The 14,325-nt window shown below is 45.0% G+C and overlaps 1 protein-coding gene across 2 annotated transcripts in view; it reads left to right on the forward strand.

Moving 5' to 3' along the window:
• ESR2 (estrogen receptor 2 (ER beta)) overlaps nucleotides 1–8,902 on the forward strand; it is a 49,312-nt gene extending 40,410 nt beyond the window's left edge. For both annotated transcript variants that reach the window (XM_010846797.1, XM_010846798.1), the window contains 2 exons: nucleotides 5,370–5,550; nucleotides 8,065–8,902. In XM_010846797.1, the coding sequence (XP_010845099.1) occupies nucleotides 5,370–5,550; nucleotides 8,065–8,251 (368 nt within the window). In that variant the 3' untranslated portion in view covers nucleotides 8,252–8,902. The remainder of the gene's footprint in view (nucleotides 1–5,369; nucleotides 5,551–8,064) is intronic.
• Nucleotides 8,903–14,325: the final 5,423 nt, after the last annotated feature.

A 14,325-nucleotide genomic window follows, 5' to 3' on the forward strand; every position in this document is an offset into this window, starting at 1 on the left:
TTAGAGGCTACTGAATCTAGAAACACAGTGGAATCAATCTGCAGATAAAAAGTCTTTTGAAATATTTAAAATTAGGAATAAGATCTATTTATCTAAATAATTTTAGGACTTATCAAGCTTTTGTAACTTTTTATTACAAAGTTTTCATATGGATGAAACTTTTCATTAAATGAAAGAAATAGTTAGAACCTGTTTATCCTATTTTGCATAAACAGGATTTTCTTATTTTACATAAAGAAAATTTTTAAGAGATATCAACTCAAGCTCTGGTTCACTCTGGTTCACTCATGACATGGGTGGGTAGAGAAGGCCATGGCACGAAAGGATCCACAGAAGGACACTGAAGAGGTCAGATGGGTCTTCTCTTCTTGATGGAGAACATGGGCACAGAGTACTGCGGTCATCAGCCTGCTGGGCCCATGTCACTGTCACCTTTCAACACCAGTCCATGCTCATGGTGCTGGGTGGGGAGGTGGTGATAGAGGAGATGGTCGTATCTTGTTGTTCCGTCACTAAGTTGTATCCAGCTCTTTCTGACCCCGTTGACTGTAGCATGTCAGGCTTCCCTGTCCTTTACTCTGTCCCGAAGTTTGTTCAAACTCAGGTCCATCAGATGGTCAGTGTTGCCATCCAACCATCTCATCCTCTGTCACCTCCTTCTCTCAATCTTTCCCAGCATCAGGATCTTTTCCAATGATTTGGCTCTTAGCATCAGGTGGCCAAAGTATTGGAGCTTCAGCATCAGTCCTTCCAGTGAATATTCAGGGTTGATTTCCTTTAGGATTGACTGGTTTGATCTCCTTGCTGTCCAAGAGAATCTCAAGAGTCTTCTCCAGCACCACAGTTTGAAACCTTCAATTCTTCAGCACTCAGCCTTCTTTATGGTACAACTGTCACATCCATACATGACCACGGGAAAAAACAGCTTTGACTAGATGGACGTTTGTCGGCAAAGTAATGTCTCTGCTTTTTAATATGCTGTCTAGAAGGGAATGGCAACCCACTCCAGTGTTCTTGCCTGGAGAATCCCAGGAACGGGGTAGCCTGGTGGGCTGCCATCTATGGGGTCGCACAGAGTCGGACACGACTGAAGTGACTTAGCAGCAGCAGTAGCAGTAGCAGTAGGTTGGTCATAGCTTTTCTTCCAAGGAGCAAGTGTCTTTTTATTTTCATGGCTGCAGTCATTGTCCACAGTGATTTTGGACCCCAAAAAATAAAATCTGTCACTGTTTTCTACTTTTTCCCCATCTATTTGCCATGAAGTGATGGGACCAGATGCCTCCCAAAAGCCAGAATATTTTTCCTTTAGTCAGTGTTCTGAAAGTTTTATTAAACACTTTATCTGTTCTGACTTATTTGCTTTTGGTCAAGGTGAGCTTATATCTTCATCCTTTGAACCCTAAGGATGTGGCAAATGCTGGGGGGGTGGGTTGCCCAGCTCTCCCCATGTGCTGCTCAGAATGTCAGCAGGTGGGCTGGTGGAAGGAGCACACAGCTGTTCCCAGGCGATAAAGAGGAGAGGAAATTGTGTCCTTGACTTTATTTTATTTTCCTTGGTATGTGTGTGGTGTTGTGCCAAGATCTTGACTTTTTTTCTGTATTTCTTTAGTTTTAGGAAAAGTAATTTGATTCTAAAATGAAATCTGATGTTTTTACTCTTAGGGGCTGGAGGGGATTAATTCTTGCCATTTCCTATGTGTCTGGGCAGTGAGTGTCCTGGGGGTGGGAGCTTTAAGTCTTGTCCCTTGCCTCTCCCAGGACCTGCCACTTAGCAATTACTGTGTACATACATTTTGATGAGTCAGAGCATACATGAATGTCCAAAGTGCAGGCACAGCATTGCTGACTGAAGAGAGTCAGGCAGCAAGGTTGCTATTCTACAGCCTAGTTCCTTCCCAGGATGATTTTATATAGGCTAATCTTTCTGTATGTAAAATCTTTCCCATGTATAAAATTGATATAGCGCATGCCTTTACAAAACCACAGTGACTCCTATCCCCAAACCCCTCATCAGTGATGGACCCTGAGCCCTGTGTGGGGCTGTGTTGGCTCCACAGCCTGTAGAAAATCCAGGGCTCACCCTTGGCAGTGACTGCTTGCTCATTTATGAAGAACATGACCCAATAGCCAACACAGGTTATTTGATGGGAGCCTTGGTCAGGCATGGGGAGGTACTGAGGAGCTTTGTTTTTTTTTGTATTTAAAATTTTTTGTCTCCTTTGGGTCTTTGTTGCTGCGCACGGCCTTCTCTAGTGGTGGCAAGTGGGCTTCTCATTGCAGGGGCTTCTTGTTGTGGGGCATGGGCACTAGGGTGCATGGGCTCAGTAGCTGTGGCACACAGGCTTAGTTGCCCTGTGAGGTGAAAGTGGCTCAGTGGTATCTGACTCTTTGTGACCCCGTGGGCTGTAGCCCATCGGGCTCCTCTGTCCATGGAATTCTCCAGACAAGAATACTAGAGTGGGTAGCCATTCCCTTCTCCAGGGGATCATCCCAACGCAGGGATCAAACCGGGGTCTCCTGCATTAGCAGGTAGATTCTTTACCATCTGAGCCACCAGGGAAGGCTAGTTGCCATGTAAGATGTGGAATCTTCCTGGACCAGAGATCAAACCCATGTCTGCCCACTATATTGGCTGATGGATTTTTAATCACTGGACACCAGGGATGTCCTGAGTTTAAAGCGTAGTGTCATTTAAAGCATACAGTTCATTGGTTTTTAGCATATCTATAAGCTTGTGCCCCTGGTGGCTCCGAGGGTAAAGAATATGCCTGCAATGCAGGAGACCAGGATTCAATCTCTGGGTGGAGAAGATCCCCTGGTGAAGGGAATGGCAACCCACTCCACTATTCTTGCCTGGGAAATTCCATAGACAGAGAAGCCTGGTGGGCTACAGTCTGTGGGAGTCACAAAAGAATCAGACACAACTTAGTGACTAAACAACAAAAAATGTTCCGTTATATGGATGTATATTTTGTTTATCCGTTCATCAGTTGATGGACATTTGGGGTATTTTCACTTTTAGGCTATTATGAGTAATATTGCTATGAACATTTGTATAGTAGCCAAGTATTTTTACATTTTCACTTTTTGTCACTTTAGACCAATGTATGTACAAGTACACAATTTTAACTCCTTTTAGAATCCAGAGAGAAGATTTATTTATGGCAGTAGAAGTACATGGAGCAGAATAAGCTAAAAAGGGTAGTTACAAGAAAGCACTTGTTCATGTAGCCAGGGTCTGCATTTTAAGGAAGTTAAGCTTAAAATAATTTTTGCTATATTTTCATTTAATTAATAATTTTCTGTGTATGTACCTATAATATGCATTAACATGCGTATTTATCATTTCAGTTATAATGGTGTGATTGGCTAGAAGTTTGAATCTATGTAAATTCATCTAATTCTTCCAGGCCAGTCTTTGCAGTCAGTGATGGGGATAGAATGGCACACAAATGGACAGGGTCTGTGCCCCCACAGTACTTACGTCCAGTCTTGCTGAGGGTCAGAGCATGTGTATGAGGACTTCCAGCCAGTGGCACAATGTGGTGCCCTCTGCTGGGAAAGCGTGTGGCGTCTTGGGAGCGTCAGCTTCTACAGGGAAGTTCATGACCAGTAGTTGTGACACACGGAATGTATGGAGTCTAGAGGAGGAATGGATGCAGATAAGCTGGAGGAGGGGGTGTGGAAAGAAGGAGGTGGAATGGAGGAGGGAAGGGAAGGAAGGGCAGGTCTAAGCTGAACGTTCAGCATGGTCAGTGCACCAGCTACAGTTCAAGTTGAGGCATGCTGAGAACTGAAGATGGAAAGAGCAGAGAGAGGCCTGGTACCCTGATAATGGCGTTAAGTGGTTTGGACTCCACCCCAAGAGCTGGGAAGTCATTGAAGGGTGCTTCGTGATCTGCATTTTCCATTTTGGTTACTCAAGGGCATGTTGGGTGGGGGCAGTAAGAGGGCAGGTCATCTGCCATGAGGGACAGAGGAGTCCTCCGTGAGGATGCGGAGGGGTCAGGAAGAATCACTGTGGGGAACAAGGTGAGCAGGTGGCTTGGAGCAGCAGCTTCTGGGCCAAAGATGAGTATCTGAAATCTGCATCATGAGACATCATGGAGGGACATGCCCCCAGGGACGTGGTAAAGCACTGCACTGGCATGGTTGTGGTTCAGTATGTCCCTTGCCTTAATTGAACTGGGTTGAACTGAGCTGACTTAATTGAACTGAAAATGCCGATAAAAGTAGAGAACAAAAGCTGCCAAAACAAACTCTGGATGATCCTTCGTTCTCGTCACAGTCAAAAGTCATCAGCTCCCCTGTTGATTTCATGTCTTTGAAATCGAAAGCCTGGAAGGGAAGCTAATTACTTCCCTGTTGCCCAGAATCAAAAAGTCAGGGTTGGTAGGGGAGGGGGATGGTAGGGGCAAGGATACACAACTGAGCTGTTATTTTTAACTTTCAGGAGGCCAGGTATCTCAGTTCCTAGAGTCAGAGGGGAATTAAACACAGGGCCAGGCAGGAAGCAGGAGGTGACCTACCTCCTGAGGTAGTTGTGGGGACCTCAGGACTCACGTGCTTGTAAGCTTTGCTCAGTGAGCTGAGCCTGGAAGAACAAAGTAACTGGTCAGGGGCCAGAGAGCAAGAGATGGTGAATATAAAGTAGGTCTGTCTTATTGCAAATCGGTGGTCTTCCTGCTCCACCAAAGCGTCACCTGAAGTGAAATGCTGAGAGTCTGGACAGAGGTGAGGTGGCAGTGGCCCTGCCGTGGAAGGGGTTGGGGGCTGCATAGCAGTGGTGATTAGTTTGTTTAGTAAACTCCCCTTAGACCAGTGGCCCTCCTAGGGACTGAGAGTTGGATTAACCTCACTTTCCTGGCCATCTCCATATGGGTATTGTTGCTACAGCTGAGAGGTACCATGTCATGGTTTGAGGCAGCTGGATCCATTTCCTACTGTGGCACGGCCACACTTGTGGGCCTGGCAGCCCTCTGAGAGGCTGCTGAGTCTGCCTGCATTCAGCCAGCTTTCCCTTCCAGCTCAGTGGCGGGCTGGCTCTTGGGGGAGTAGACAGCATGCAGAGGTGAAGCCATGCTTTTAAGGTTTCACCAGATACGCAGATGTCAGAACAGCTGAGACCACTTGGGCCTCCTTCCTGGAGAACGTAGAGGGAAGATCCCCTGGAGGAAGGCATGACAACCCACTCTGGTATTCTTGCCTGGAGAATCTCATGGGCAGAGAGGCCTGGCAGGCTATAGTCCATAGGATCACACAGAGTCAGACATGACTGAAGCGACTTAGCACACACATGCCTAATGGCTGAGCACATGACTTCTGTTTTCTCAGGACAGTGACTCTTGGCTTTTTAATTCTTTGTCCAGGTATGTACCCTTCAGCTACAGCACCCCAGGAGGCTGACAGTGGCCGGAAGCTGACTCACCTGCTGAATGCTGTGACGGACGCTCTGGTCTGGGTGATTGCCAAGAGTGGCATGTCCTCCCAGCAGCAGTCCATGCGCCTGGCTAACCTGCTGATGCTCCTGTCTCACGTCAGGCACGCCAGGTACGATCCCTGCGGGGTCTGCTCCACTGGGTGTGTGGTGGGAGGGAGGGTGCAGATGCTCACAGAAAGGTGAAGAGCTTTGGAAAAAGGGTTTTGCAAATTCAAGATGGATAAGGTAGAATTGCCACCTTTAAGGGAAAATGAACTCCTGAAAGGGAAGGCGGGCATCATCAGTAAACACGCTGGTGGCCTTTATAGGATGCGGTCGTTGTAGTAGCTTTATAGTGTCTTGTTACCCTGTCCAAGCTCACTCTAATTGCCGCAAGATAGACAGCAAGAGATGAGGTGTTGAGACAGGGAATACAACTTTAGGCTGACCAAGAAGATGGCAGACTAATGTCTCAAAATAACCATCTTTTGAGGGTCTGGATGCCAGGTTCTTTTCGAGATCAGAGGTGGGGGGAGACAAGGAAACAAAGTAAAAAGGCCATTAATCTTGCAAATATTTCCTAGAATGCAAACCTCAGGCAGGGGATGTGTTAGTGTCTTCCTTCCTGCCACCTATAGGTGGACAGGGTCCTGAACAAAGACACTTTAGTAAGTCAGGCAGAGGGGCAGGATTCTCTGAGGCAGGTCATTATGTGTGATTATAATAACAAAAGCAACAGAAAGCAAGTCAAAGGAACAGTTCCAACATGGAGCCAGAATTGGCTTTTCCCTGCAACATTGTGCTGGCTTATCCGGTTTTTAGTTGCTGGGGATTTTAGCTTGTTTATGGATTCTGAAAGGGGCAGTTAGTTCCTCCCGTAAAGTGAGCTGCCCCATCTTCCTGCACTACACAGGGCTGGGGTCCTGAGGTGTTTTCTTAAAAAGGTTAAACCCAGCTTCTCTAGATCAGCTCTGGGGCTGGTGATCTGGGGCGATCACAAAGGCTTCCCTAAGAGTCGTCCTTTTCTTGCTATAGAAAAGGATATTATGTATCTTTGCAACACATCCCCTGCCCGAGGTTTGCCATTCTAGGAGATATTTGCCAGATTAGTGGCCTTTTTATTTTTGTTTGCCTATCTCCCCCCACCTTTGATCTATAAAAGAACCTGGCATCCAGACTCTCGTAAGATGGTTATTTTGAGACATTAGTCTGCCATCCTCTTGGTCAGCCTAAAGTTGTATTCCCTGCCTCAACACCTTGTCTCTTGCCATCTATCATGTGGCAAGCAGAGCGAGCTTGGGCTTGTTAACAAGACACCATAAAGCTGCTATGACAACTGCATCCTATAAGAGCCATCAGTGTGTGTACTGATGATGCCCGCCTTCCCTTTCAGGAGTTCATTTTCCCTTCAAAGTGGCAAGTCTATCTTATCCATCTTGCAATATGATACTAAGAGAACTAATGAGCCGAGTAGGTTTGGGAAGGCAGTGCATGGGTAGAGTGTATCCAGGAAATGGACACTGTGTGCCCTCAAGAAGGGAGATGGTGTCTGATGGTGGCTTCATGCCGGTGCTGTGAGGCTCAGCGCTGGCCATCACCCAGGAGGAGGGTGGGGTGCTGGGGCTGGAGGAGGGGAGAAGAGGAAGGAAGGTAAATGCTCCCTTGAGGAGGAAAGTCTAGGGACGGTGAGAAAAGACGACACCTTATGGGTTTTAACAAGGGGGAGGGAAGTGGAAATAAGCTCTGCTCTGTTTACTCGTTAATGATTACTCAGCACACGACCATTTACAGAGCAGAAACAGTCCATCCTCATTAATCACAGATTCTCTACTTGTGAATTTGCCTGCTTGCGAAAATGTATTTGTAACCCCAAAATCAATACTCACGGTGCTTTTGAGGTCATTTGAGGACGTGTGCAGACTGGCAGAAAATTTGAGTTACCCACACTTACGTTCCCAGCGGAGGTCATACCAGGTGCTGCTTGCTCTGCCTTCTTATTTCTGCTCTCAGAGTGTAAACAAGGGTGTGTTATATGGTCTATTTAGTGCCTTGTTTTGGCATTTTGTGCTTTGTTGGAGATTTCATAGTCTAAAAAAAAAGCACTGTCTAGCTCCTAAGTGCAAGAGGCCTGTGATGTGCTTACAGAGAAAATGCATGTTAGATAAGTTTCGTTCAGGCATGAATTTTAGTGCTACAGGCTGTGAATGAAATGTTAATGAATCAACAATTTATGTTAAATAAGGCCCTTTAAACAATAACTCAGAAGAAACAAGATTATGTATTAATGGGCTGATGAAAATGTTGGGACCAGGATCTCTCAGAACCTAACTCTTATTTCTCCCAGTAGCAATGGTTCAGTGTTTTCAAAGACCATGAAGATGTACCTATGGTGTTCAGAGACCCCATCACACTATGGGTCAAGTTGTTGGGGTGGGTGGTGGGACACCATCGTCCACAGGACATTGGCTTCATCCTCACCTGCAGATCATTGGAGGAGCCAGATGCAAGAACCATAAAGCAGAGGGCTGGGGGTCGTGCTGGGGTGAAGGTGAGGACCAGCTCCATGGGGGAGAGTCGGGGAGATGTCAGGCTTCCTGTGGCTGCTTCAGGAGGGAATCTCAGCACCTTTTTTTTTCTCTCTCCAGTAACAAGGGCATGGAACACCTGCTCAACATGAAGTGCAAAAACGTGGTCCCCGTCTACGATCTGCTGCTGGAGATGCTGAATGCCCACACACTTCGCGGCAACAAGTCTTTGGTCACAGGGTCTGAGCGCAACCTGGTGGAGGACAGTGAGAGCAAAGAGGGCTCCCAGAAACCCCAGGCTCAGTGACGCCCAGCCCCGAGCTGTGGTCAGACTGCAGAGAAGGTCAGAGGCTGAAGCATGAACTCCAGCACAAACCGTGAGCCCCGTCAGAAGGGGGCGGGCTTCCTTGGCTTTCTGCTATGTGGTCCTTCCTGTGGCTCCTCGATGCCATCCTTCCCCGACCTCCCCATCTCCTGGGAGTCAGGGTGCAAAAGCCAGTACTCTTGTCATCAGAGGGCAGAGTTTGAGTACAAGGTTTATGTCTGGCTTGGCCTCATGGGGTCTCATTGTGGTCACTCCATTACTTCCCATCTCCCTCCCACTCTTTGGAAAATATCTTAGGGATTTTGGAGTGACTGGAGGAAACTGACTTGGGAGAAAGGGGAGAAAATGTAGGACACGCACAGAAGGGGACTAACCTTTTCTGTGCCACTTAAGCTGCCCTTGGAGTCCTTTGTGTGCTGCCTTCTGGACCGCTTGATTGTAGGATTGAAAACCACAGTGACCGTCAGCTAACTGGCCTGTGAGGATGGATGGTCATACATTGCTATGATTTTGTCCAAGGCCAGAGGGAATGTGACCTAGGGAGTCAGTGGTCAGGCTGGGGTGGGAGCCACATCTTCCGCCAAGACCTTGCTGCCGCCTTCCTGCAGGTTCACCCCTGTTGGTTTGCATTCAGAGAGCCTGTGAATTATCTGGGTGGGTGTGTGTGTGTGTGTGTGTGTGTGTGTGTGTGTGTGTGTGTTTTCACCTCCATGGAGAAGAAATGTGGAGATGCAAATACTCTGCTCCTGGAATTGCCTTTCTTAAAACTCTTGTGTCCCAAGGAGTTCAGCATGTGTGCTGGAGGAAGGACCAGTGTTTGCAGGAATGGGGTTTCTCCTGTGGGTGTGGGTCACAGCCACCAGGCTTCCCTGGGGCAGCCACAGCTGCCACATCAGCCACCCAGGGGAGACAGGGACACTGCAGGTGTGTGTGTGTGAGGTGTGCTGATCCACAGAGGGATGAATGGCTACACACACGTCAGCATCTGCGTGTCAGGTTCAGGGTCAAACTATGGACGGGATGAGCACACCACTTGAACAAGACTGTGAGCTCTATTAGAAAAGAGAGATAGTTAGGGTAATTATTTATAGCAAGAAAAAAGTCTTTTATACCCTAGGGCTCTTTTAAAATATTTTCTTATCAGAACATTTATATGGTGGGTTGGGTGAAATAAAAACTTAGTAAAATATTAGTTCTTATTTCAAGTGGAACATAAATAGGACGTGATGATAAAGCACCTCTGAAATTACAATTTTAACTCATTTTTTTAAATTTACGTTTTCGTACAAATTTTCAGGAGCATCGTGAATGCATATAGCAAGTTTACATCAGTACTTTGGAAGAGAGCAGTTAGATAATCATGTGTGACTTTTGTGATGTTTTTAAAAATTACCTTGTAATAGGAGATTAAACACATTTTCTTTTTGAAAATGGTAAATACAAAATGTGCTCACCACAGTAAATCTAAGTCATTAGGAAGATTACATTCAATAACATAAGGTTGGTTTCTGGCAGTGTGATCTTGAATAATTGTTAATTTTGATATCGATGCAGTTTTACTAAAAATGTTGAGCAAAGCTGTATCAGAAACCCTTAATCATGAACCAAGAAGAACACAGTGTTGTCTATATTCTGAGGGTATTTGAAATTATTCTTAGTGACTCAATGTTGTAGCTTTAGTACAACAGATACTTTAGATTTTATAGGAACCAGAGTTTAGGTCAATTTTCTTTCTTTCCAGTCAGTTTAGGACCCCCTATGGCAAACAAGGCGATGGAGGCTAGAGAGTGGGAAGTGGGAGGCAAAGAAGGCAGTTATTTGAAGAACAATTATTTGCTGATGAATTTCTCTTAATTGTATTTATAAAAAAGACTACCAGTTTGAAAAAAAAATTAAAAAAATCAACAAAAATAATACAGAATGAAGTTCAAGCCACCACCCCATGACTGCATAATGAAGTTTTTCAGGTTGGATTTTGACGCCAAGGAAGGCATCCGATTGGTCTCAGGTGTCCAAGCACCTGTCTGTGCCAAACCCTGCATGTCACCCACATGGTGCTTGCTGTCATGAAAACTCCTTCAGTGCCCACTGCCCACCTCCCACAAACACTCCTGTATGCTGCTTGAGGTTGCTTGTTTCACTGCATTTGGATTTAGCCCGTGAGGAGGATGTTAACACTTTGGGTCATTTCTTCTTGGCTGTGGTCTCACCTGGTGTGCTGGTGAGTCAGTCCAACCAGAGAGGCTGCCCTGGTGCAAGGCTGTCTCTTAGACTGGCATCTAGGCCAAGCAGGCAGTTGAGATAATATGGTATGTCGTTTAAAGGTGTTCTTTGTTTTGTTTTGAATTCCCTAGGGCCCTTTCCCCCTTTCAGATGTAGTGTGTACATCTGTTCCCAGTTGCTCCAAATCCTTTCTCTGAGGATTGCAAACTGCAAAATCAGGCTGCTGTTTTTATGGGTTTTGAGTAAATCCTCCATGTTCGTTTTAAAGATGAGCCATTTCTCTTAAATAGTGCTTTCTCTTAAATGTCTTCTATTTGGAGGGTATCTAACCACCCAAAGTGTTTCCCTGGTGGCTCAGATGGTAAAGAATCTGCCTGCAATGTGGGAGACCTGGGTTCAACCCCTGGGTAGGGAAGATCCCCTGGAGGAGGAAATGGCAACCCACTCCAGTATCCCTGCCTGGGAAATCCCATGGACAAAGGAGCCTGGCGGGTTATAGTCCATGGGGTCACAAAGAGTTGGACATGACTGGGCAACTAACACCAACCACCCAAATGGTCCATGGGCAACTTAAAGTTCTCCCATAGCTAAGTACAGATTTCAGTGCTTTCAAGTTCAGTCTTTAAAAGGAATTAACTAGGGAGAATAGGACCTGTGACAACTGTAAATAAGAATTAACTGAGTATTGGGGAAAAAAATAATTACCCACCCAACTACATCTTATGTCTTACGGAAAAGGGATGCTCAGCTTTGCCTGAGATTCGTATGGTGAGAGTCCTTTCCTCCACTTTGATCATTTAATGTGAGAAACTTACTTGTGGGAGATAAGTGAGATTTGAGCTAAATTCCAAAAACATGTGTCTAATATAGGAATCATATAGACAAATTTTAATAAAATAATTACCATGGAATATTCTTAATACAGAAAACAGTGTTCACGACAGTGTTCACGCAGGTTCCCAGGAGAGCTGGCAGCCCCTAAAGAGAACCCTCGTGGCCCCCCTGGGAGAATGCACCGTGAGTTGTCGTCGTTTTGACTCTGTCTCCCTCTGCCCTCACCACATCCTGTCTGGCCTCAGGCCTCTCACATGCTCAGTGTCCACCAGGACTAACTACAAAGGATTCAACCCTAAAATAATTTTGAACTGATTTTTCTTCGAAAATTGTGGTAGAAACAGAAAATTAAGTTGTCAGCTTAAAAACATTTCTGGAGGGTCTTAACTGTATTAAAAAATAATGCAAATTCAACAAACGCTCTTCGGTGAGACAGTCTTTATCTGGGTTCTTTCCTTTGCTAACTCAACTGGAAGGGTAATTATTTTTAGTTTCACAAAGAAAAATTATTAGTTTCCAATTCTTGGCAGAACTATGTTATATATTCATATATATATATTATATATATATAAAAGCTAAGTTGAAGCAATTCTAGAATGTTCTAGCATGTGAAAACAGTTTGGTTATTTTAATCTGCTAAGAAACTTGCATATATTAACACTTTTTCAAATTCAAAGGTGAACCTTCAGTTTCTAGTCTATTTTGAAACCAAACATTTTTATATAAGATTTGACACATTTCTTTAAGCTGCTAAAAAATCTTAAAAGGACATTATAAAAGTCATATGAAGGAAATGATAAAAATACATTAATACCTAAAAATAGTATTTGTGGAACACGGACTGTGTGCCAGACACAGCGCTCAGTGCCTCATACACTCATTTAATCCCCATACTAACTGCTGTTACCCCAGTTTTCTGGCTGTGGAAACTAGAGTTCAAAGCAGATTTGTTCAAAGTCATATAGGGAGTAAGTGACAGAGCTGAACATAGGCAGTTGAAGTTCCAGTGCTGAAAGTAATCATTGCAACTTTAAAAAACTGAAGGAAAAATATTTTTAGACTGCAGAATCCATTTGTCAAACGCAGTCTGACATGTGTGGCTACTCTGATTTCCAAGTGGGGCCTGCTTGTGGCCTCATTTCCAGAACACCCCGGTAGACAAGGAGTTCAGTCCCATCTTTTATACAGTGTAAAGCCCAGAGGGGTATACAGACCTGCCCAGGATCATACAACTACTTATGCCAGAACTTGGATCCGAATTTAGGTCTTCAGCCTGCCTGGCGAGCACCGCTCCTGCTATAGACTTGCTTCCACAGGGGTCTGCTGCTCGAGTGGAGTCTCGGTGCACGGAGCGGGGCCTCGGTGCATGGAGCAGGGCCTCCGTGCACGGAGCAGAGACCGTTACGTTGTGGTTCCTTGTACTGTACTGTCTGCCTTCACCATGTAGATGGGGTCTGTACAAAGCTTTACAGAATAACAGTCCTGGAAACAGGGGGTTAAAAAAGATGAATTCTCTCATGCCTGCCCTCCCATCCTGGGCTTCTAAGCTCGTGGGCAGCACTGCTGTCACTTCCTCCTGTCTGCTACTATTCCCCAGATGTATTGCTGTGAGGTAGATTCCCTGGAAACTTACCTGTGTAAAGTTCTCACACGTTTTAGGCACCGATGCTTCCTCACTGAGTCTGGTCTACTGCAGCACTTAAACACATGCATTTATTCATATAGCTCTCCAAGCTGCTGGAACTTTAGCTCCTGTGGCAGCTGGAAGATGTGCATTCTCTGCAGTGTTATCCCTATAACCCTTTTTGTTGAATTGGAATCAAGGATCCTTTTTCTTTTTTTGAATGCTTATTTACTTGTGGGGCCAGTCAGTGTTATGGGATAGTGGACTTCCTTTATGGGAAGGACCAAGGTCTGATGATGCTAGCCCTAACAGCTCCTGTGATCCTATGGTCTGTGCCGCTGCGTCTCTCTGCGCTGGATGTCTAAGTGCCATGACTGTAGGTCCTGTAACTTTGTTATTTGATGATCCTGTGTACCTCAGAGCCCGCTATAATTTGTGATTTTTTTTTTTCCAGATGAATGCTTTGTACCATTAAGCAGGCTTTTAATTATGGGCCTTTTGACAAATGAATGTTTGCTGTTGTGTGAAAGCAGATTTTGGTATCTGCTTTCCATTCCTCCAGGTATGGCTTTTTCTTTGCTGTGTGCCTTTAATGTCTATGGAACTGTTGCAGAAAGAAGTTTAATGTGACATAAGCTAAATAAAGTGTTTTTTTTTTTTTTTTTCATAGTTTTGGTTTTAGAAATGTATTTGTTGGGAATATAAGAACTTTTGATAATTAGGTTAAGTCATCAGTGTGCCCAATCTATTCTGAATTCTATTGTTTTAGGTTTGCAGAGCTCTTTAAGAATTTGATGAAAATCAGACACTCTTCCGGGAAAAAGGCACAGAAACAAAATGCTTACATATTGAGTTAAGAATCTCTTTCTTAACCTTGAAGACTTTTTAAACAGCAGCAATTTAATCTTTAGTCAGCTAATTTCACACTTGTGATTTATGAAGAAGGCACTGTGTGATCAAGTAAAATGCAGCTCATGAATATAAAAACCCTGGTATGCAATGCATCAGTTTAGGGCGTGACCTTCTAAACTTAAAAGAAAAAGTGGTGGTAATATTTTCACTTAAATTTCCCTGTAGGGTTATTGTAATCTTTGAAAAGAGATGAATTATTTTAGAGTTAGAAGAGACTTGGAGGTTGCGTGGTAAAATGAAGACAGAGTCCCTTTAGCTGGTCCCTTTACGCAAAGCTCCTGGTGAACTGCGCACGTCCTGGAGTGTCTGAGCCACAGCAGGGCCGCCAGCGCTGAAGTCTGGGCTTCATCTACTGACAAGCTGCCCTGGCTCCCCTGAAGTTTGTGCTTTGCAGAGAAGAAGAGCAGTATTGGGATTGCTTCAAGTCCCTGTATCTCCTGAGTGTCCAGAGATGCAGGTTAGG

This window comes from Bison bison, unplaced genomic scaffold, assembly GCF_000754665.1.
Source record: "Bison bison bison isolate TAMUID 2011002044 unplaced genomic scaffold, Bison_UMD1.0 scf7180017864239, whole genome shotgun sequence".
NCBI classification, from domain to species: domain Eukaryota; kingdom Metazoa; phylum Chordata; class Mammalia; order Artiodactyla; family Bovidae; genus Bison; species Bison bison.